The following is a 25018-nucleotide window of genomic DNA, read 5'->3' as shown; positions in this document are numbered from 1 at the left end:
CGCAACTCCTTGGAACCATTTACTGTTATCTTATTCATTATTCATGCCAACAAGGAATGAGTGCAATCCCTCTCTTCCACACAGTGGTACAGACATTAACTCATGCACGGCAAAAAAAGAAACCATGATATGTGATAGTGCATTGTGGTAGTATGAACAGTGTCTGACTGACATTAAGACTGTCTTTAAAAGGGATAGGTGCAAATATATCACATTAAGAACAGTGCAAAGCAAGTACTAGAATCAGAGGAACCATGTGCTTTAAACTGTACTAGTGACAGCAGGTGCTGGCATTATGTTTAAAACCTGAAATATAATAGCTAAAAAGTTGCTTTATAAACAGTACTGTTAAAACATTTACAAGTATACAAGTCACAAGAACAGATCACAATCTGGATTACTGATTGACACTAAGTTAAACAGTGCTCTTATCATGGCATTATTTTGCATATTACCCCTAAACACAACCTTAGAATGTTGCTATCTCTTTTCTCATCAAGAGACACAACAATTGTCTGTATGATCTGCTCTGGATGGAGGCTGCCCTCTACTTCCCCTTCCCCTTGCCAACAAATGCCCTCCCAAACAACCTTAGGCACACCAAGAAAAAAAACATCTTTCTTCAGTCTAAGTTAACACTAGAGCTAACAAAATAGACAGTATAAGCCTCCTTAGCCTGCACTGGTCTGTAGCACACAGGGTTGTATCACTCTTGATGGAGAACATACTGACACACACAGGTGGGCATGGTAGAGGCAGTTCTAAGAAGGGAATCTAAGAACAACTACGGAACGTTAATTTTCAGCTGCATTTCGACTACCTCTACAGAGCAATGTTTGGTTGCCAAATCATTCTGGTATATTTTTATCTTACTGAGCAACGTGACAACTCTTGGATACAGCTTGTTTTGATATCAGTTCTTGTTCCAGCTACGATGTCTAGTGCACTAAGATTATGTAGGCAGCTTCTTTATATTTCAGTGGTTAGAAGTTTGTCACTTCAAAATATTTCATACACAATCCATAAGTCTGACTTCTGAACAGGAGGAAAATTTACCATTTATTTTTTCATGTGGGTCTATCAAAAAGGCCATTAGCAACAGTAAAGAGCACATTTCCTGATCTCTGCTATTAACATCTACTTATGTCAGTACACAAGCTCCACAACTTCTCTGAAAGAAGACCCCAATATTCTCAGGTAAGAGTGGCACTTCTCACGACTCATGAAACTGCAAATTTCTTCTACATACAGGACACCCAATTTGAAGAAACAAGAGGGACGATATTCTGTTAATTTTGTTTTCCCAATAAAAATGAACACTGGCTACTCACTCTTTCTTTAGTCGTTCCTATTACCACATTGGACAGTCTGTTTTCAAAAAGGTCTTCGGTCTTTAAGTTGCCAGCAGCCCCAGGTAATGGAGGAAAGCTAGATAAACCCAATTCGAAGCTAGGAGATGGAGGTTTTGGGGGTGGTGGAGACTGTGTTTGGCCTCTCTGGAACAGAAACAACATACTGAGATTACCACAATGGATTAGTCAGGAAGGTCATAGGACTCAATGACATTTTGCATTTGATGCAAAGCCCTAAAAAGAGGCCCATCCCACCCCACTTCCCAGGAAAACTACACAGTATCCAGGAATTCATTTTCCATTGGTGCTCTTAAAATATTCTATTATATTTTAAATGGGATGGTCTAGGAGCCTTACAAATTTTAAATGCTTAAGCTTTTGCACTACAGTTAACCCTCCTTCCTGACGCTTCCTTCAAGACAGATGCTATACTGACACAGGAAAACAGATGTTAGATACCATGATAAAATGAAAATAAAGTCCATTTATGTGCAGTTGGTACCTTTCTACAAGAATGACAAGAGTTAAAGAGCATCTTAATCATGTTTAGATACACTAAGAAACAGCAAGATAACACGCTTTGTCTGTAGTGCAGATAAAGACAATTTTCATCCAATTTCATCAATATGAAAAATGCAAATATAAGCATTAAATTATTTTTTAAACACAGAATTTTTCTAACTAGAGCTAAGAGGAAAAAACAACATCACAGGCAAATACATTATTGGGTTATTTAGAGAAGAGTTAAATGAGTATCACAGGCAAAGTCCACTCATGAAGACTACTTGCAAGAAGTTGTAAAACTTACATACATTGAAAAACTAAAATTCTTTTGTTATGTGCTTTAACTGAAGTTACCCATTGATTCTGCCTATGTCATTTAATCAAAAAGTAACTGTGTCCTGACTGTGCTAAGATCTCTGTTTCAGAACAGTCAATGCAAAGTGATATTTAAGATAATTCCTATGTTGAGATGGAGTTACTGGTACATTGCTAATATGGTCTCAATGTGAGAACAATGCTTCTGAACATAGAATGGGAAAGGTGTCACATTGCTTTCTTTCTATGCTCTCCCTTTTCAGTAAGAGCAATAAAGATATAAAACAACCCTCAAGGTCCCATCTCAAACTGTATTTTATGTCAGTAAAAATGTGAAACATTGAGAAGTAGGGAAAGAATAGAGACAGAGGCAAGAACAATAACAACTCTCATAGATGCTACTGACCGAGCATCCCCCTCACAGCACAGATTTTGAGCATTACAGCAATGAAGGCTAAAAACTGCCCAAATAAGGAGTCAGATAATCTGTCAAAAGGTTGTGGGGAGAAGCTATGCTTTCCTAGCTCAAATCCTAAGAGGGACAAGCTTTTCCTTTCCAGAACAGCATTTCAAATCACAGCACTTCATTTTCAAAAACAGGACAGAAGTCCTGCAATAGATACTACTTCTAGATACTCCTAAATAGACAGTCCTGAAAAGACATTGTAAGAGAGAAGTAGTCAGGATATATTAATGACTTGAATTAGAAGGACTAGGAAAAAACTTAAATAAAAATTAAGCTGCCATCTGCATAAAAGTCTGAAGCCGAATTAATACAAGTTGAGTAATTATATCTATGGCCTCAGACACTACAGATTAAATATTAGTTGGCCAAAAGTCTAGAGTGAACACAACCAAACAGGCTGCAGTTAAAGTCTGCTGCTGAGAAAAGGAAACAGGAGATCTCCAACGAAATCATGAGTTCAGTTTTAAAAGGTGTTTTAACTTTATATTTAGAGTCAGTTGATTACAAAGAGCCTCTCTGTTCACTAGCTGTCCTAGGTAATCCCTTCTCTTTCCACTCATTTATACGTCATTCCTAACCTGTACTGCTTCCTTGTTCTTAAAGAGGGAAAAAGGGGAAAGTTGATAGAAAAAACATCAAGTAGCTCTGAAAGCACAGAATAAACTAGTACTGACAACCCCATGTGTAATCTGATCTCACTAGCTTTAACAAATTTGCCAAGAACCAAAAGGAGCCACTTGTCCCTTTCATACTTTCTAAAGCCCCAGTGTTCCTTTCATCCACATCCCATTAAGCCACACAACAGCAGGAGGCACTAATGCATAAATGCAACTGTTCCAAACCTTTGAGAAACAGTCAGAATTCATGAAGTGATGTTACTTTGCATCTGTTAATAATAAAACAATCCAGTAAGACTTCATGAAGTCGGTAAAACCATGTGTGGCAAAAAAAATGAATTGCCAAGAAGAACTTAAGTCCTACAAAAATTTATTTTTCTTCTACTCACTGCCCAGACCAGCCTTTCCAGGCATCAAAACTATTTAGATATTCACCTTGAATTTAAGTTCACAAAACTTGTAGCATTTCAAGCATTAGTGGTTCTAAATATCTCTGTGCCAATTATGTATGGAAAAAATCAACCTTTCACACTCCATAAATAGCAAAGATGACAATGTGGGTCCTGAAAAAAAACAGCTTTTTGTCCATATTGCACTACATTTAATTCCTCTCCTCTGAGTTTGGATAGGAAGGGAAAAGCAAGGAGAGGTGTTAGATTTAACAAATAGAACTGACCACTAACATAACTAATATTCTAACTATGTGTTATATGACCTGATCTATAAAATATTTCTCATGATCTACATGAATGATAGTCAAATTTCAAGGGTTTCAAACTTCAGGCACTTGGCCCTTTGTGAATGCGCACAGTCATGCTGACAAAATAACAGTAAAGCAGAAGTTATCTGCAATGGCAAAAGAGCAATCTCAATTTTGTCCCTGAATTCCAGAAGTGTGGAAAATTATCTCAGATATCCAACTGCAGAAAATTCACGTGAATTTAATGAGCTGCTATCTTCAATCACACAGTTTGTGGGCAACAGCTTATCTTATCTACTATTCCATATAATAACCATGACATTGCCTTGTTACCCTTGTTACTTTAATTACAGTTGAATACAATCATGAAACTCACTGTGAATTTGTCCTCCCTTTTCTTTCGGTAGCCGTATGAATTTTTCCTAAGGGAAAGAAAACAGTTATCAGAACACTGCCTTGATGTGAGTAGAACACAGGTGAAATTAGTTCTAATTATTATTTCACCTTCATTCTAGAGGAAAAAAACAACAACTTTGTTTCAGGTAAAGATTTCTAGCAAGCTCATTAATATAAACATACAGATTTCTATGACGTCAGTGGAAGAATACACTGGTTTCAAATAACTGCTGAGTTAAACGTGTATCTCAGTGTCAACTGCACAGAACCCCCCACTTAATTCTACATTGACAGAAGTCTAATGCAGGATCATCTGCAAAAGACTCTTCCAATGAAGACAACTACAGGGCACACTCACCTTCCTCGACCTAAACCAGGAGACGAGTCAACGCTGGTCTGTTCCATCCGCCCAGTTCCTACTTCCCTCTTGGTGTAACTCGTAGTAGCGTTCTGCATCCGTGTCCTGTTTTGTCCCGGCTGCCGCGTCTGTGGACTCCTGACGCCATTGATTAAACGATCAGCAGAAAAGTTGAATATTGTAGGACTGTCTAGAAGCCCAGGTCCCCTTTCTGCACTGGGTATTGTATGTCGTATATGGGACTTGCTAGGATTCCTACAAATTCAAAAGTCATTTCAACATACGTACTATGATAGAGCTTCTGAGGCCTAAGTCCACACACAGAATTCAGAAGAAGCAAAATCTTCAGCCCTCTGTTGTGTATTTCAGTTATAAGAACAACAAATACTCATTTTAACAGGCCTTGTGAACTATTATGTTAGCTTTTCCATTGTACTTTCAACTATGGTGTAACTAAAAACTACTTCAAACTGAAAATACCAAATCAATAATCCCGCTGGTCACTTGCCATTGTTCAGAACTATTTTATCTGAGTATGTTAAATTGTGGAGCAGACAAGTTCCCAGCTTTCAGAAGGTCTATCTTCATCTAGAAACAGCATCCTCACTAACAATAGCAAAACCATCTGGCTTTTGGCATCACTTAACCTTGCATCAAGTTCACTTTTACAAGTATTTTCAAGTTGCTGGTGTTTCTAAAATGAGCAGATTAAAACCTCACATGCCAGGTAACTGAGTAGTATGTGTAGCAATAAAAGATAGCTGTACTTGCCTGTTCCTGGGAGGGTACTGTCTGAGTGTAGTCAGTGGAGAAGCAGCAGGCTTGAAGGTCGGAGATGTGAATCCATTGATAAATCCAGTATTTGGAAATGGTGTTACCTTAATAAATAAATAAAACGCAAGCTCATAATCAAAGTAAACTGAGCATTTTCTCTTAAACTTTTATTTTATACCCTTTTATGCGGACAAGTATTTAATAGAATGCTTCCAACAGTAATAGAGCATTTGCCCAGCGTCTCGTAACTAAATGTTTCATTTGAGAATACTGACACTACATTGAAAAACACTGAGCTAAAACTCTCAGCTGTAAGTAATGCTCCTATCTCACACTACACTGTGAAACACATCTGTTCTCTAATATGCATCTGTATTTCTTATTTATATGCAAAATAACCTTAATATGAACCTTCTCCATCTGTTGTCATCTTCCACATGACACCTATATAAAGCCAAGAGAGCAAGTATATGTTACGTGCACCTGATCATCTTTGCTTTGCAGCGCTTCACATGTGATTTACTGTCTTGTTCTCTGAAGAAAAAAGCATTACTAAAGATTTGTTGGGTTGTGGGTACGTGCCAAGGTCCGATACTGACGAGATACCTCAGTATGAAGCACGTTCATAGTAACTTCCCCAATCTCACTAGCACGCTCTTCTTTTGTTTCATGTCTAAATGAAACATACTCAAACATTACTATGAATAACAGCAATTGCTTGCCATTGTCTTCTCTCCACATAAATAAAATGCAGAACAGTAAGACAACATTTTCAATTAATGTTTACATCATGCTCTGGAATAAACTTCAATATAGTACCTTCCAAACATAATTAAACGATGACAGGGACTACGCCTAATACGGCACTCAGTTTCCTACAAATGGGTCCTGAAGCTAATTCAGCCTTTCCTACAACAGTTGGAACAGACCACTAATCAATAAAACAAAAATCAAACACAAGAGCTTCCATCCCAAACTACTGTTTGCCTAACCTAGTACGTCTGACAGCAAACACAACCTTACATTGCAAAAATAGACACTTTGGAGATTAATGAAAGAAAAAAGTTTTATGAAAACATTAGTTTGAAGTGGTTTCTCCTTTGGTATTTACAACTTGAACACAGTAAAATTCACATGAAGTGAGCAAACAGCTACTGAAAGAGAATGGTGACAAAGGATGTAGAAAAGGAAAATAACTCATTTAACTCAAGTGACATTAAGCAGTAGACATCCTTTCCTTCTTTAGATGGACGAATGATCTCTTTGTGGAGAGAAAAATGTTCATTTTCCAACAATACCAAAAACGATAATTTACACACACACAAAAAACACTCAGTTCCTCAAACATACACCTATTTTTAAAAGTACCACAATCCAGCTTTTTCTTCAAATGCCATTAGGTACTTTATGAGGTAGTTTATGAAGTAGTACATAATTTTCCAGTTTGGAAGTCATGTTGCCACACTCTAGTTTGAGAATTAAAACTATTTCCACAAATACAGAGCACTGAACCTCAAATTAGAGTTGAGGAAGTTCTGTCATGGCATTTATGATGAAGCAGAAGTGGATGGAAACTTACGGTACACGTGTACACAAGTCTATATGCAAACTCTGATCCTATCTCATGTAAATTATTGCAAGTGTCATGTTTCTTCTTGGTCCCTATTCTCCTCACAAGTAATTTATTCCCAAATATAGATCTTTCTATTGGTATACAATCACCACAAAGGTTCAAGAGAGATCACACTACATCTATGTATGCAAAATGTAGCCAAATGCCAAAAAGAAATGCATCCAACTAATGACAATATGCTGAAACAGCAGTCAAGACAATGCTCTATCAGTTAGTTCTCTGTTTTTACTAAGAAAGATAAGAGATCTTCAGTACTAGCAAACCTTTGGTCTTCCCCCAGAAGCCAAGACTAGTAAGCTTATAGGGGTACAAAAAGTTCCAGGATGACATAAGACAGATACACACAGTGTTGTGCTTGAACCTGTGGTCAGTTAATCTACATCTTCTACACCAGTGCCATCTGATTATTCCAGTATCTCACAGTGAAACTGTATAGTAGCCAATTGTAGCATTTCTAGGCAAAGAACTGCATTCATTTTAGTTGCTGCTTAATAAGGTGGCTGTCTCTTGGAAAAAACAGAGTTCACTGCACTACTTTGTCTCCTCCACATTCTTTATGCCCCTTACAAAGCCTTCCCCTGCAAGGGCTCTGGCTGCCTTTCTTATATGTGAAGTGTTCAGCACACCAACTTTTTAATTAGTTTGCTGTTCAGTACACAGGAAGTTTGCTCAAGTTTGTTCAAGGACACTTTAATCCTCTGCCAAAAACCTCAAAAAAGCTTCTAATTTTGAGCGCTGCTACCCTAGTTTCTTTTAGCTGCAAGCAAAGAGGCACTTATGGAAGGGACAAGTGGGTTCTAATACAGGACATCCTCAGTCCCCAAGTCATTAACTGAAAATCATATTCATATTAGTTTTCACAGGATGACAAAGGAAGATGAGAAACAGAGAAAACTGTTACAGTGCAGAAGCAGCACTGCAGGATGCAGTGGATGCCCCAACAGAATATATAAAAGTACTTACAGCCACCACTCTAGCTCTAAAAATCATGCTTTTAAGAAATTTCAATTAAAAAAATTAATCACTTTCAGAGCAAATTTTTTTTGAAATAACAAAAATTGTTTGATATTTTATTACAAAAAACAAAGCATCCACAAAGCATTTTGACTCAAGAATGCGTCAAATGGGGCAACTAAGATCAAGATGCTACATTATCCCCCCTTACATTATATGAAATTTACTCACTACGTAGCAGAACTCTGACATTCACATACATATCCTAGTTTCAGTTAAATAAGTTCTTTAAACCATTACAGAAATCAATTTTTACTTTGCCATTAACAAAAGAAAGCTTTGTGAATCTCTCAAAAGAACTTCTGCCTCAAAAACTAAAAAGTCAAGAAGAGAACCCCTAGTCCAGTTTGACACCAGATGTTGTTCTCAATTGATCCTGTAAGTCATGGGGGAGAAGTGTGAATAACTGCTTTTCAAGAAGAATCTGCATCTTAATCTCATTTTCAGGATAATTCTGCTTCCCAGAGCACAGCTCAAAACTATACAACAAAAATACCAACTCTAAGTAGAACAAAACTGTTTTGTAAGCAAGAGACTTACCAATGAAGGGTCAAGGTAGCTGTGCGTGGTTGACCAGGTCTGTGGAGCGATTAAACTGTACAATGGAAACTGCTGCTGGGGACTGTATACGGGAGGTAAGTAAAAGGATGTTGTGTAACGCTGCTGTGTGTAGATGTTCATATCCAGAGGTCTATATCCATTCTTTGGCAAAAATGTGTTTATAGCTATTGCCTTTGCTTTTATCCTTGCCTGCAAAGGAGATAGATTATTTATTACAGCAGCCTTTCAGATTTAATCAGGGTGGTTCAAACTAGCGGATCTCACACTTGACACTTGTCAGTCATTGCTTTCTCCTTCAAGGAAGGCAGGAACAGCTGAATGCTTCCCTGCTGATGCTGGGTTGAACATACTGCTGCCAGAAAGGAGGAAAAGGAGAAGTATAATAGCATGCACTGCATTTCAAAACCAATCAATAGGTCAAACGTTTGCTGAGATTGGACCACCTTAATCCACATTAGAAAACATTAAGTGGAACCCCACAAAAAAAATAGAACATAAGCACAAAAATGAAATAAAGCTTTATTTACCTTAATGGGTTTTCCTTGGAAAGTTTTCACTTCTTCTCTAAGGTATCTGTAAGCCTTTAAAAAGTCATTGCAAAATTTGTCAGATATAATTTAAACAAAGGCAAGTAAGTTTAGACAGGGTAAGGCAAACAATAATTCTTGAAGGGTCTGTTAATGTTAGGCTACAGAAAACCCTCGTATTTAATCTGCATTTGGCGAGATTTAAGTTATCACCGCAGAAGTGCTTCAGTAGTTTTAAACAAGATTTTCAGTCTTACAAATAAAGCATTTCAATGCGTCATGTAAAATATCAATGCTCTTAACACACAAAATTATTGCTTTGGCCAGGAAGCCAGGATATGCAAACAAGATAAAACTTAAAGAGTTATATTTAATAATGCTGATAACTGAGTATTAGCTAACGGGAAGCATTAATGTTTAAAGGATTTTTTTTTTAAGAGTTCTTATACATTTGTAATACAGCTTACGACCCAGTTAATCCTCCCTTCATTTTTCCCATTTTCTGTTATATTCTAAAATGCATTAAAAAAAGCATTACCTGCTGTGCATCAGCTTCTGATTCAAATGTGATGAACCAGTTGTCATTATAGGCAAACTCACAGTTGATAAACTTAGGCAAATTATCTCCTTTGAAAAGTGCTTCAACCTCCTAAGGAAAGAGATTTAGACAAAAAGAGAGAAAAGTGTGTGAGAAAAAGTAGGAAAAAACCAGCAGTTTGAAGTATGATAACCTAGAATTCCTTGTAAGTACTTGTCATCTTATAAAACAGGAATTGAGGAGAGCAATTGTTCTGAAGTTCAAATGTTAACTCTCTAAGCTCCCCATTAGTTAGGAGCAATAAAAACAAGCACTGTCTAGGCCATGTCACAAGAAGTTTCTTGTTTCCTTGAGATTGGGGGGGATAAGTAATTTAGGTGAATGAGAGAGACAAATTTGGCATCAAGTGCAAATTCTTCTGCAAAGCTGTTCTATCTTTCCTATCTCTACCATGCCATATCGCTACCATATCACTACCAGCTACTATCACTTTCTTGGCCCCTCTTATCATGAGGCACCAGCATCCAACAGGTGAATGGTGAATTTCCCTTGTCTACAAATCCATGGAATCATGGAAACCTGCCCATACTGCACAGGACAGGAGACTGCTGCACTTTTGGCAGAAGTTTGGACACGCACCTTAACTCAAGTGGCTACAGATGGGTATATCTGAGAGCAGTACTTGATTTTTTCAGATAATATAAGTGCTAATTTCTATATAAAGAACACATCTTAAGACTTTATGAAATTATTTCACATACTATTTATTTTTGTCACTGAACGGAGACAAGCAGCATCAATAAGCAATTCAGCTTGGGAAGACTTGCAGTTGTAACATGCCGCTTAAATAATGCCTGCCCATGCTAAGCCAGAAAACATATCCCATTAAGTTTGAAAGATTAAATCTAAAATTGTCAGACTGGAAAAATCCAAACACAGTACATAAAATACTTCACTAAAATCACCTATTTCGAAAACAAAGACTACTCGTAACTTTGCTAGCGTTATTTTTAAGCATTTAAGAGAGACTACCTAATGCTAATATATCCAACATGATAAACCAGTGACAGCAAGAAAAGCAATTCAAGATATTAAAAGCTAGGCAGTCTTGGAAAGGCTAAATTTCATTTAGAAATTTAAAAGCAACAGGTATTTTTAAGCAATGCTTATAATGCATTTAACTTCTTCCCTCTGATTCCTTTTAGCACCTTGTTTTATGCTTCTGTATATCAAGGCCATTTACCTTACTGAACATTTTCAATGTAGCAGCACTACTTACACCTTCAGAGAATCTACCTCACTACTCTTACACTAGTTCCATAAGCTAGCCGGGATCATTAGCAACCTGTTTACACCTTTACCTTCAGCATTATGGAAATATCTGCAAAGCTTTTAAGTACTTTAACACAAAAAGATGCAGCAATGATGTTTTCCATTCTAAGACTTATCTCCCCTCAGTTTTGTTTGCTATTTATCCAAGTAGCCAAGAGCTCAGCGCGTACAGAGAAGCCAGAGTCTGAGAAAACAATGCTAATCTCTACTGAACACAGCCATGTCAGTTATTCAGCCCTCTGTAGAGCTACAGATTCTACTGCAGTATTCCTGTGAGTGACATGCTTCTGTCAAATACTTGCTATTCAGTCTCTACTAAGACATGGAAACACAGTTAGTAGTTAAGAAACACAATATTCCTACTGAAAGCTGGAGAAAAAAAATAAAATTCTAACTTCCAAATCTTATATGAGGACAATTATTCCTTATCGAACAGTTACTCACTTCAATGGGGGTAGATTCAGGAACTTCACGTAAAATCACAATACAGCGATTCTGATTTGGCCTAACTTTCTCTCCCTTCTCATCCACTTGGACTAAAGGCAACGCTAAGAGAGAAAAGAAACATAACTTTAGTTGTCAGCAATTGTAACAACATGGCAGATAGGATGAAGCTGTGGACACGGTTTTACAGTACAAAGTTGTTAGCAATGAATATTTTTGAACATTTAACATTAAGAAACAATAGAAGTCAGCTGATAATTTCAAATATGAAACAGAACAGACATTCTTTAATCTCTCCAAATCCTTCCCGCTCTTTCAGATTAAGAAAACCCAATTCATTAGCTATTCCTTTTAAGCTGCACATCTAGTCTTGTTCTTTCTTTATTCCTACCTTAGTGGTAACACTCAGTTGCCCCTTCTGAGAAATTAAATTCACGTTATTCTTATTTACATAGATAGTTACTCAATATTTCGTATGTGAAGTAGATCTCACTGTAAGCGCGATAGTCTAAATTTGAAGATGCTTACTCTATTTTAAGCTTTATAGGAAAAGGATAACATTTGACTGCAATATGACAAACAACAAAAAGATACTGAAAATCTTGATTAATAGAGTCCTACAGCAATGACCAAAATGCTTTCCAGTACTGAGCAATTTTTACTTACATCTCAGCACTTCAACAATCAAATCCATATCAGTACTGAGTTTCTTGACATGATCGAGGTTTGCTACTGTCATTATTGGCACATACTGATCACTGTCCATCTGTGATATAAGGTACATGTCACTGGCAAGATTTTCTCTGTTGGGAGAAAAAAAATAGGGACATGTCATAGACATAACTTTTTTCTGATCTTTAATAAACTTGAGACAAAAGCTCAGTATTGAACAGTAGAAGGCAGACTCCTGCAGTAAGCTGTGTTTTCAGTGTTTTCACCTGTTCTCCAGCACATTCACTTACCACGTTCATTTGTTTTGCCTCATAGAAACTATGAAAATGGTATTCTTCCCCTCCCACCCCCTTCATTCTTCAGTATCAGCATCTTCCCGTTCAAGCAGCACTTTACCCCCACAAGCATGTAACACTAAAGCATTTAGTGTTTCAAGTGACTATAAATGATGATGCAGGAGTACACAGATTAGAAATTGTTCTGTGTTACTAAAATAGGTGTTCAAGATTCATTATTATTATTAAACGCGATACAAGCCCTGAGAACATATAGGTATGGGACCTTGTTAGTTGTCCACTAGTCTGCTACATCCATACATACCTAGATAAGCAAAATTCCAGTGTTTTTTTCAGTAATTCTCGTAGATCTTCCTGACCTTCTGGCAGCAACTGTTCATTTCCACCTAAAGTTTAATAAAAAGTTTCAAGTCTTCAAATTTGAAACAGCTTTAGAAGAGCAGCTTCAAACATGACACTAAATACTGAACCCATTTAACTCACATCTGTCTTTCAGTCTTATGAAATTAACCAGTTTCTGGCTGACTAAACCCAAGAAAAAAGCAAGCAAGCAATGCAAGCAAGCAAAGCAAAGGCAAATCCTGTCTCAGTCTCAGCCTTGCTTTAAGTTCCTAATACAGTAATTCAGAAAAGTCAGTTTCAAATCAACAGAAACACCCAGCACATTTTGCTTTTCCTCACCTCTCACCTCAGTTCAAATAGTAATCCTATACGCATCTAGCAGACGTTCAGTCCCATGAAATATAAGCAGTTTAATCCTTACACTAATTTCCAGAAGTTTCTTAGAACATACCATCTGGTATAAACTACAACTGTTAACAACATTAGTGAACCAGGGAAGTCAAAGAAATGAGACTGAGTTGTTGCTTATGTTAGAGTTTTAAGAAGAAGGTGGATCTTTACTTCACCACATTAATATCTGTGAAAGTATTAAGTGAATTTTACCTCTGTGCCTGACCCAAATATGAAGCTTTAGATATGTACATATTTCAGTGTAAACACGCTAAGGACCTGCATTCTAAATAACATTTCAGAAGACATGAATGAGTTGCATCCACAAGTTATAATTGTTTCTGTACAGTAGCTCAGGAGGCCAATCTTGTGGAAAAGTCTGGTTGCAAACAAGCCTAAGCCCAAAACAAAAAGGAGATGCTTTCTGTTACCTGTCTGGGTGGTTTCATGCATAGACTCATACTCAGAATGATCAAGAGCCAAAGAGTTCATATCTGTCTGGTCTGACACCAAAACAGCTGGCGATGACTCCTGCAGCTCTGTCAGCACCGCATTCTGATGCTTTTTGTCACCATCTCCTTTTGCATCCAGTCCTGCAATGGAGATCAGAGAGGTAACACTCACTTTCATACATTCAAAAAATCTTCCTTCTGATTGCAGTAACATCACATGAGTAGTTGAGATCAAATCTGAAGTGCTAAGATTTGCCTGCATGGTAGCATTCAATTTTTTAAACTATGAAATTGAAAAGGTTCTGCACTGAATTTTAACCCTTGCTTGAGCAACAGCTGAAGACAATATGATTTTTACCTTCTTTACACGAATCTGGAGGCTGGTCAGGTATTTCTTCCCACGTTTTGCTCACGCTACCATCAGTGGCACCACTTGCTTCCAAATGTAACATATGATTTCCCCACACCTTTGCATTAGGATTTAACTCGGAAACCTTGGCTGACTCCTACAAAAGAATTTTCTTTTGGTTACACACTTCATGGATACACAGCACATACCTGTGTGCTTATATGTACATAGTTACAAAGAACAGTATCAGATGCACATCTCAATATAAAAACATCAGTTTTTTTCATATCTGGGTATACCAACTCAAGTCCAATAGTAATTTCAGGTACAAAAGTAACTTAATTGTACAGCACAGAATTCATTGCTCAGATTACAAAACACCAGAAAAGATCAGCCAAGCAGCAAACAAGAACTCATTTTTTGCTTCTAACAAACTAATACAACTAGTACTAGCCTAGTAATTGTACTGGACTTTAAGCAGGTCTCTAATATACATTAACACTGACAATGGTTTCATTCTGTTTCTGCAAAAGAACATTTAAAGAAGAAAATATAAAACCACGCTTGGTCTCCCTTTAGACTCAGTCGCGTGCAAGAGTTTTAAGGAAGTATTAGGTAAAAATGGATACAATGAGATATAAGTAATAAGTATTGTTATTGACAGAAATAAGCAGAGTATTAATAAAAATTTACTATAATTTTTTCCCATATAGGAAAAAGGAAGGAGTTAACAGTTTCAGTTAAACAATTTCCATCTACCTCCTTTGACCAGGACTAGAAACAGTTACATTTAATGGTAATGTATGTTGATATATAACCACTATATATATATGGTTATATTTGCACTTCAGAGACTGCTCTCTGCAGTGCCAGCAACTACAGTATTTTCACCAATAGCACAAGACAGTTTTGTCTTGTTTTGCTACCGCTCAAGCAAAATGTATGAAGTTATTCCATGCCCACATCTCTGGCACATGTTAATATGATTACTGTGTTGAGAAAGAGCATTGCTCATGAAATCAGATACTATTTATACTTACTTTCATTTGTTTAGTGAATTAAGGGATGCTTCAAATATTACCTCGTTCAGGACAAGCACTTCAAATCTCCACAAAGCTTTGATTATTCCAAACATTCACATCCAGGCTATTATCACAGTGTGTGGAAAACATAGCCAAAATGTTTAAAAAAAAGAAAAAAAAGAGGAAAAAAAAGAAAAAAAAGAGATCCAAGGAGAATGATCTCAACTTCAACGCATGTACTGAGTGACAGAGAAAGCGCTGGTAAAACATGTTGCACATTGATTCTTCCATAGTAAGGATTCAAAAACGACAGCAAGTGCTACTAGTTTCCATTTTATTAAATGCAAACAGCTTCCCCAGCAGATAAACTTAAGTGCTAATGCGATTTGCTTCTGGCACTTCAACTGCTGGGCAAGGTCAGAGCAGCTGCTGTAACATGGTTGGTACGGAGAACAATAAAACACAGTAGCTCTGCCCAAAGGCGGAGGATGAAGAGCAGCAGCTGCCACAGGTTGGGTTTGTTTGTTTCTTAACCCAAGTAGCCAAGACGCAGTCTGGCTCATCCCCCATGCTTCTCCTGCAGTCATTTGTTTCCACAGCACTTTGGAAAAAGACCTCTGGAAAAGAGCAAAAGGTTTCCTAACTGCTAGCAAGCAAGAACTTTAAGACTTCAGGAAATCCACACACATCTTCTCCAATATGAAGGTAAAGAGCACAGTTAACTGCCTTCCACACAGTGAAGTGTTCACCTCAAGTTCATCAGGAACTGAGAACTTGCAATCAAGATACCTCACCCAAGGCATTCAAGGTTTCAGACAAGGAAAACAATCAAAAATGAAAAGAAACATCAATATTTGGTCATATTTTAGACTCTTACATTCTGCTTTGCTTTGCAAAGGGAAGAAATGAGAAGCCAGCTTCAGGATAAAATAAAACCAAACATATGAAAAGTTAACTACTTAATGAAAACATAGTTTGACTTGGTTGATTTCAATTTAAGCTCCAGCCTTAAGACTTAACATCAAATCACTTGTGTAGAATACTTACACATTCATCTTTATCTTGCCAGTCCCAAATACCAACATTCTCTAGAGCCAGCAGTTGATAAGGGTATCTTCCCACTGCATACGAAGCACCTGTTAGATCCTCGGGTTCGTTCTGGAAGCTTTCACCATCTATATATTGGCTGTCATTCTTTACAGTTCCGTTAAGAATTGCATTATTCCATAAGAAGCCCATCAGGAATTCACCATTACCAGTAGTGATAGTGTCAGCAAACAGCCCATTTGTCAGATCAGCGCTGCCACTTGGGACACTTACAAGATGTGACCACATTTCAACTTGGGGATTTTGTCTGTCCAGTTTATAGGAATATCCTTGGTTACTTGATACGTCTTCCATTGGATCTAATACGCACTCTTCACTTTTCACTCCCTGAAATCCTCTGGCAACAGCACAAGTACTGTGAATTTCATATGAAGGAGTAGCAGCATATTTGTCTACCTGCTCTGGGTCAACAGAAACTCCAAGCTCTTTGTTTGAGAAAACCTTGTGATCTGACTGCATGTGGTCACAACTTGTGGTCGAGTCTTTCACAGGATCGTTTAATATGTAACCGGCATCTTTTAGTTCAGTAGTCTCAGCTTCTGGCTCTAAATTCCCAGTGGTAAAAGCTTCCACAGCACCAGATGACAAACTAGAAACAGTGAGATTTTTCTCCTTGGAGTGGATACTGACACAGTGTTCTACTTCATTCTGAAGATCACATTCATTTATGCCACATACACTTTTTTCAGGAGTTTCTGGTTGTATTTCAGTAAATGGATCAAAAGAAACTTGAGTATTCCCAAATTCTGGTTCTGGACTGACATGGTTAGAGCTCTGATCCTCTGCCACTGGTTTATCATGATCACGAAAATATGAATTTTGACACAACGAAGGTAAAAAATTACAGTCATTATGAAAAAGATTATCCGTATCTTCAAGAGTTTTAGAGTCATTTACCAGTTTCCCACTCCTGCACAAACAGTTGTCCAGCATTACAGGTAAAGTGTACTTACAGTAAGTACTTCTATCATGAGTTGAGTCCTTATTGAAATTTAAGCTGTTGCTGTCATGATCAGCCATGTTAGCATCAGAATTCTGTTTTGCAGTTTCTGCCTCATTGTTAATTGTTTCATTTGGGTGAACTTCAGAGTTTGTCTGTTTCACAGATTCTATTATATCCCCAGCTATTGTGGTTAGGTCTGTCCCTGCATTCCATTGACTTTCCATTGCATGGAAGGAACACACATCCTGCTGTTTATCTTGTCTACAGTTCAAGCCCATTTTGTCCACATCCTCATGTTCCACAGACACAGAAGAGACGCTGCTTTCCTTATCTGAATTTGAAAAGCTGTGTACTTTACCTTTATTCCCTTTTGATTGTTGTGAAGTCTGAAATTCTACGCTGTTTTTCTGTAGGACTATTTCATCTGTTCTTGTGTTATGTGGTTCATGAGATGACAAAGTACCACCACTTACCCATGACTGAGTTCTGCTGAAGCTACCAGCTTCTTCAAGCACGTTGTCTTTTACCTCGGTGCTTCTCACACAGACATCTTCCTCTACACTCTGCAGGGACACCACCTCAGCTGGCACCTTGTTTTCAGAACAATCCTTAATTTGAGTTTGAAAATCAGAATTCTCTTCCAAGCTTTCATGCATTTCAGTCATATTCAGAGTTTCAAGGTTATGCAGAACTGTACCTGTGCATTTATCTTTCAAGAATTCTTCCAAAACACTGCGGTGTTCACTAGAGCCAGGTGCAAGATTTTGGCTATTGTAACACACGCTTTGAAATGTTCTCTCTTCCACAGAAGGGTTTTCTTCACTTCCTGGCTTTAGGATGAAGCATTCTTCAGCACATTTTTCTGCACGTTGACTCATCAAAAAAGAATCACTGTCTGTTTCATGCAACTCTAATAATTTAAAGTTACCCCTCATATTCTCTACCACTTGCTTATTGTTTTCTTCCTTTACAACACCTGAGGAATGCAAGCTTAAACGATTCAGTACAAAATCAGAATCATTATCTCCCTCAATTTTTCCTGAATTGCACACTTCAGTTTTTAATGATACATTAGAAATACAACCACAAACACGTTTCATGTGTTCTGAGTTAGGGCTGTATTGGTCCTCTCCAGCAGAATCAATAGTTTTTACAGAATCACAAGATCTACCATTGCAGACGTCATATTCTTCCTCCTGTTGATTCTCAAGGACAACTTCATTGCACTCTTTTCCTCCTAAGCCATTTGTTACTACGCTGTCCGTGTTTAACCTATCTATCTGACATTTGTCAGGCAGTGAGCTATTGCAAGACGACTGGATGACCACGCTACAATATTCCTCTGTTTCCTTATTCTCCACATTTGATCTGTCCTCATTTTTACACACAGACAGTTCCTTATGTGAATTAAGCTTAGCTTCCACTTGTGCTGATTGTCGCACTGGAAATTCCTTCCCAGTGTCTAGAGGCCATGCCATGCTGTGCATTCCTTCATCAGTAACAGCTGAATTATCTACGTCTGCTGCAATCTTTTCATGCATGGTAGCTGGCCCCTCTTCGTCCCCTTTCAGATCTTCAGCATCTACAACACAAATACTGTAGAACTCCCTTTCTTTTGTATGTTGTTTGTTGTCTGCATCAAGATAAGAGAAGGTTGGAGACATCTGCCTAATTGAACCTGAAACTTTTTGTACGTTGTCACTCCTATCACCTTCAACATTAACTACTATTTTGTTCTGTACTGAATGGTCGCATGCATAATCACCCTGGAAATTTCTATTTAAGGACATTTCATCCTGTAAGCCACTGTCCATGATGACTGGCATATGAGAAGTGGAAACACAACCAAATGAGCACTGCTCTTCCGCAGCTACATTTTCATTATTACTGTTACTACTATTTTCTGTATTGTTCACGTGCTGACTACTCTTAGATTTTTCAGATGCATCTTTTTTAATCACCTCATCTTCATTTTGTTCACTTTTCTCTAAGTTTCTGTATGTTCCCGAGACCTTCGGAAGGTGACTAAAGGAATTAAAGAAGCCAGAAGGTCTGTCATATGCTCTCTTAGTGCTCTCACAGGATCTGTTCTCCATACTTTCATATGACTTATATTTTGCTTTTCTATCCCAGGGCCCAGATTTAGAACTGGACACTGCGCAATCATTTGTACAAACGCATTCAATGCCGGCTACAGCAGCTTCCCCATTAACCGTCCTTCCCACTGTACGCAGATTCTTCCTTTCTATTGCTCCTAAAATTGAAGATAAAGTTTTACTTATCCTTGAGTCTGGCGCTTCCTCTTCCTCAGGTTTTTGTAACAAGCCAGTTTTCTCCTCACTCGTACTGTTACTCAACTCCTTACTGAAGCAGCAGCCCATGTTTAATTAGTGTCAAAGGAGCCTTCTCATTGCGAATCACCCTCCTCTATACACTAAGCTAACTTTCTACTGCTACTGAGGAGACAAGCCAACACCCAGCTGCCAAAAATAGCGTACTTGAAAACCATGCAGGGGTTCATATGTCAGTGCCACTCAAAGTCCAAATCCCAGTTGCTGAGCAATGTTTTCATATTTCATCATATGCACTGTAACATTCAAGCCAAATAATTTTCCTAATGAGATTACAGTCTGTTTACAGGTATTACTAAGACTTACGAACTTCCATTGTTTAATTTCCTGAAGTTTCCTTCATCTAAATTACTAAAATATTTAAATGGCATCTTCCACAGCGTCTGCGTGCCAAAAATCTGCTTGCCTTCCAGCCCAACGTGACTCCCACTTTATGTACAAGGAACAATGCAGTTTGGCTTCACATGTTTAAACCCGATTTAAAGGCTCAACTAGTAGCAGCTATTACATCAAAGAAGTTCCGTGCCATTTCCTCCTTCTCGCTCCCTCTCTTACAGCTGAATCTACACCGAGATTACTTCTTTAGGAAAAACAGGCTAAAGATAGATAAGACCTCATGTATTCCATTGAACAGTCACTGTACGTTATCAGAAGCTAATTTTGTTCCAAGGCTTTTTTTTAATTGTTATCTGCATGGAAAAAAAAAAAAGCCTCGTCTGAGAGCTCCAGCCATGGCAGTGGGCTCACAGTCACACACACACCTCATGGAACTGTGGCAGGATTAATTACACTGAGCTTGTCCCCAAAACTGGGCATTATTTAACATAAAAAACCTCCAAAGACTAGAAGTCAGTCATCAGTGTAAGCACTGTTCATTGCATGCAAACCGAGTTCCTTCTAGAAGTCAGAAAAGAACACCTTTATACATTTGTAAGTATTTGAGGACTTCTGCTACTCTAAGACCCTCCATAAATTAAATATATATATATATATATTCTCCATCAAAAATAAACAGCCATTAAAAAAAATAATCTAACACTGCCTAAACTCTGCTCTGAACAGCGTGGTTCTTACATTTGCTTTTAGATAAGGTTACATCGTTTAGACATCCCCTCCAATACGATGCTGTTATCTCCCATCTGGGTCTCCCCCTGAGTGGCAGAGCACAACCACCACAGCACTGCCCTACCCCAGTGCTCCAAACATGCTGAAAGCAAGACAAGACAGGCCTGGGAGTACCCCATCTCAAACGTTATTCCAGCAGTATGCTGAACCAAGAGAGATTTTCCAACTGGTTACACACCTTATAGCAAGCTTAATCAAGATCTACTTGAATTAGAGAGAGAAGTTAGCATGGTAGCTTTTCTCCATTGTATTCATAGCAATACACAAGGGTACTACACTAATTAAAGCAGCTGCCTTTCAGATAACTAGAATTAATCTACTACATTATTGCAAGTATGAAGGATGCTCTGAAAGTAATGCCTCCTATTTATTTCCATGGAAACTGCAACAGATACAAAGAGCACAATAACACTATTTAACAGAGCAAATTCTCAGCTACAAAGCCCTATTTTTCAACCCAGTCACCATCCTTAGCTATGCTAAGGATCTTTTCACCAGCAACCAACAAGAGCCTGCATGCCACGCTCATGAAAACCTGCACCAGCACTGCTGAAACACACCACCCATCACCTCACTGTGCTCACATCCACTCTGTGTTCTTCATAGACATCCAGAAAACATCAGTGAATGTCAATGGGTGCAATTCTTCCTGTGTGGATGAATTCAATTCCCAACCTTTGCTTCAATACGCACTTCCATGTCAGACAACATTCTGTCAGGCTGCCCCTCTGTTGTTATCTGTCACACAGCAGCAACATGTAACAGGGATATTGGTGGGAAGGTTCAACCTCTACTGCCATTGCACCAACACGCCTCTGACATTGTGGGCCAACATGGTAAAACAGGCAGCACTACTTTCAGAGCAGCCCTCTCAGTTTCTTAACTTACTTGTATGCGTAACACAAAAAAACATGTAAAGCCATAACACAGCTGCCCTTGTAGCTTTTGCTCTCCAGAGGTTCTGCTCCCAGAACAAATTAATCAAAGAAAACGACACTTCGGATTCTAAAGCCCTTACTGTATATTTAAATGCCATATACAGCAGACTAAGAACCACACTGGTTAACTTCCAAGAACTCCTATTCACCACTAATCCTCCGGCCATTACAAAGATTACAGAATTGGCCAGGAAATAAATGCATTCCCTCCTCAGCAAGTCTGCTTTGGAACCACAGAGTAACAAAAGAGGAAGACTACTCTGCCCCCAGGTTATCTAATGTGTGAAGACTCAGAAGTGCCTACAGATAGCTTGTTCTCAAGGATAGGAAGTCTGATGCATCATTGCTGCCATCTGCTGCACTTTTTTTAATTCACCCCTGGGACAAAGTTATTCAACATGCTGGTATCCAGCCTGGCTCAGACTCACAGCTATGCCAAGCCGCTTCTCTTAAGCATTCCCTGGAACAAAGTACAGGGAAAGGGGGAGGGATTGATTCTAAGAGGATTTTTTTTTTTATAAAGAAATGGCACGAGCAAACAATTCAACTGCTTTAAGTGTCAGCATTAAGTCACATTACTACTTGCAAATTCTATAACTATTCAGATGACTCTTTGTCAAGTGGAGAATTAACACAATATTCCCCTCCCTGACACAGTACAAGGTTTTTGGAGAAGAACTCAGCTCTTAGTTCTGGGCAAAGGACACCGTTCCTGTGCCTTAGCAAGCAGTTCTGCTATCAACCAATGGTGAGAAAACGTGAGCAGCAGTTCAGACAAACAGAGGGTCCTTCTAGTTTTTCCATACTCTTCTCCTTATGTGCAAAGGCACGTTCTGTACTTGTTCCTTTGGTTTTATCTAAGAGTTCTAGATACTATTTCTATTTTTAAGCACCTACAGTGCATATTCATCAGGTCTCATTTCTCAATAATGTTTACTGTGGGATCAGAATAAAAAAAAAAAGCATGAGAAACCTAAGCAGAATTTGCCCACAGTGCTCTTGCACTACATCACCTGAGGTTGTTTGCTCAACTTGGAAAGCTCAATAAGTCTTAAAAGCCTTCCGTGTAGGCTAAACACCTCCACCTGATTTGAAAAGCACTTCTGAGACTAAAAGAATTGCTGCTCTACCACTTCAGAGCTGGATTAGGAAGGGTGGAAACACAACTGCTCCAAAGCAGCACTATCACAACTTCAACAACTTATAATTTTTAGTCCTATATCCAACACACACCTACGCAGTAAGCCACAAATCAAAGTGCTTGTTAGTAGTAGTGTATCTTCAGTCTACATTCATGTCTACAGCCACTACAACCTTCTAACATTTTACTAAGATGATAAATGATGCTAAGTCATGCAATTGTGATCAGCCCTTAAACAACCATTACCCTGCCCTCCAAAGCTAATATGTGATGTTATGCCGACCACCAGTCACAGCAAAAGAGCAGAGCAGGATGACAGTAGACATCCCAATGTCAAGGCTGAAGGTTTCAGGAAAATAGCTGAACAGAACGTTACAACATGACAGAAAATCCTAACACTGGGCAGTGCTGATGCTTCAAGATGTTGACAATCCTCCCATCTCTTGTTTAAAGCAAATTGTGACCTCTTGAATTATTAAATACATCACCTACATGTTACACAAACTGTTAGCAGTTCACTCTTAATTGGCACATACTGTAATACTATGTATTGTTAAATGACCAGAGATCACTATTATACACTATACTGAATTTTTGCTCAGCTTTTACACATGGCCCTACATCAAATTAGTAAATAACATTTCCTCAGTTTCCTTTCAATTCTATCAGGCTTTTTCTTGAATGGATTGCAGAATAATTTTTGAATGTAACCTAGAAGCTCTTAAATCTAAGATATCCTTTCATATGTACTCCAAAATAAGCATCTTAGGAAGCAAAAGGAGTTCTTCTAAATTAATGCCTCCATGTTTATTACGTTGGCCCATGACATCTGAGGCAGATGGCGGTGGTACAGCAGTAGAGGTTGAACCCTCCCATTTGTAAGTGAAAGCTAATATTAAAAAGCAGTTTAGGAGGATCTTCAAGTTGCCAACTTCTTTCAGTCAACTTATGTGCAAAGCTACCAAAATTCTGCCATTGAATACTACTAAAATCAAACTGTTGTTACAACAAACCACATTAGGTTTAGAATCAAACCACATTAGGCATTAAACAGCATACACTGCCTTATGGGCATCTGAAAGACTTTGACATCTACTAGTAAACAAATAACCTCTACATCACTAAGTAAGTAACCTCGGAAAGTTATTTCTGAAGGGTTACGTCATTAGTCACAACATCAAAACTTCAGGTTGAACAGTAATTACTATCAGTTCAGCATTACTAACAGTAAATAACACACTGAGTTTTGATCCTGCCAGAGAAAATAGACCAAGTGCCTGAAAACTCTTAGTACAAATTCTGTGGCTTATCTCTCAAAGTGCCAGAAAAACCACCTGGACCAAGCATCACGGGATCCTTGTAGAATAGCACAGCCAAAATAGCTGGGGAAAGTAATTCAGCACATTTAAGTATGTTTAAAAAGACTCCTGAAGATATCTCCAGATTCCATGGCAGCGTGACTTCACACCAAACACATGTGGAGCAGTGATCACTGAAGACATAAATCCACCCACCTCACAGTGAGTGGAGGGACAGTGCTGAGCTCTCCTCTATAGGGACAGCAACATTGACTGAGGGGACAGCACGGAGCTGTCAGGGGAGCAGCAGGTGGGGGGTTAGGGAAGCAGTCATGGCCCCAAGCTGCCAGAGTTCAAGTGTTTGACACTGCTCTCAGGTATAAGGTTTGAATTCTGGGCAGTCCTGTGCAGAGCCAAGATTTTCTCTCAATGATCCATCCATGTGTGTCCCTTCAAACATGGGACATTCTTTGATAAATCTTGTCTGTTATAGAAATACCTAGTGCTCTGATCTCAAAGTATAAACGAGAAAGAACAGTTAACCTGAAGCATGCACTTGCTAAACAGAATTGAATTTATTTCAGAAGCTTTTCTCCTTCCTACTTGAGACTTCCTTGGACAGAGAAGAATGAATGTCTGTACACTCACATACAACACTGCTCCCAGAAACTTGTAAATAATGAAGTTCTGAAGCACTGGCAAAACATACTTTCCAATGTTTTAGTTTTTTTTTTTCTCCTCTTTCTCCAAATAAATAAGTGAAATTGACATTTAGACCCAAATTCCCACTTAGCTTTATAAATAATTTAGTACTCCAAATGATAAGAACTGGCATCAAGGTTAAGATTAAACCATCTTTAATATTAATGCACTTGTTAAAAGTGCACAAAGTTGCTGCAAGCTTCTGAAGCACATCTGCAACAGCTTCTTACTCAGGCTTATAAGCAAACTGAAGCATGTGGCAAAACAACTGCTCCAGAACTCCTAAGTGCTGCTCAGAATGTTAACTCCAAGAAATAAAATAATAATAATAATAATAATAATAATAATAATAATAATAA

General features: G+C 38.2%; 1 protein-coding gene across 13 annotated transcripts in view; it reads right to left on the bottom strand.

The window, feature by feature from the left end:
• Window positions 1-25018, bottom strand: part of LARP4B (La ribonucleoprotein 4B) — a 50209-nt gene that overhangs the window by 7051 nt on the left and 18140 nt on the right. For 4 of the 13 annotated variants that reach the window (XM_015853082.3, XM_085538939.1, XM_085538938.1 and 1 more), the window contains exons 3-14: window positions 14042-14189; window positions 13663-13824; window positions 12804-12885; window positions 12198-12334; window positions 11532-11635; window positions 9756-9866; window positions 9218-9271; window positions 8670-8879; window positions 5480-5586; window positions 4709-4963; window positions 4331-4376; window positions 1332-1496 (exon numbers count right to left, since the gene is read on the bottom strand). In XM_015853082.3, the coding sequence (XP_015708568.2) occupies window positions 1332-1496; window positions 4331-4376; window positions 4709-4963; window positions 5480-5586; window positions 8670-8879; window positions 9218-9271; window positions 9756-9866; window positions 11532-11635; window positions 12198-12334; window positions 12804-12885; window positions 13663-13824; window positions 14042-14189 (1581 nt within the window). The other 9 variants (XM_032442986.2, XM_085538934.1, XM_032442985.2 and 6 more) reach the window with 7 other exon arrangements.

The sequence above is a fragment of the Coturnix japonica genome, chromosome 2 (genome assembly GCF_054131305.1).
Source record: "Coturnix japonica strain WE chromosome 2, WE-NBRP24, whole genome shotgun sequence".
In the NCBI taxonomy this organism is placed as follows: Eukaryota; Metazoa; Chordata; class Aves; order Galliformes; family Phasianidae; genus Coturnix; species Coturnix japonica.
The sequence above is the reverse complement of the archived record's forward strand: the minus strand, read 5'-3'. Positions and strand labels throughout refer to the sequence as shown.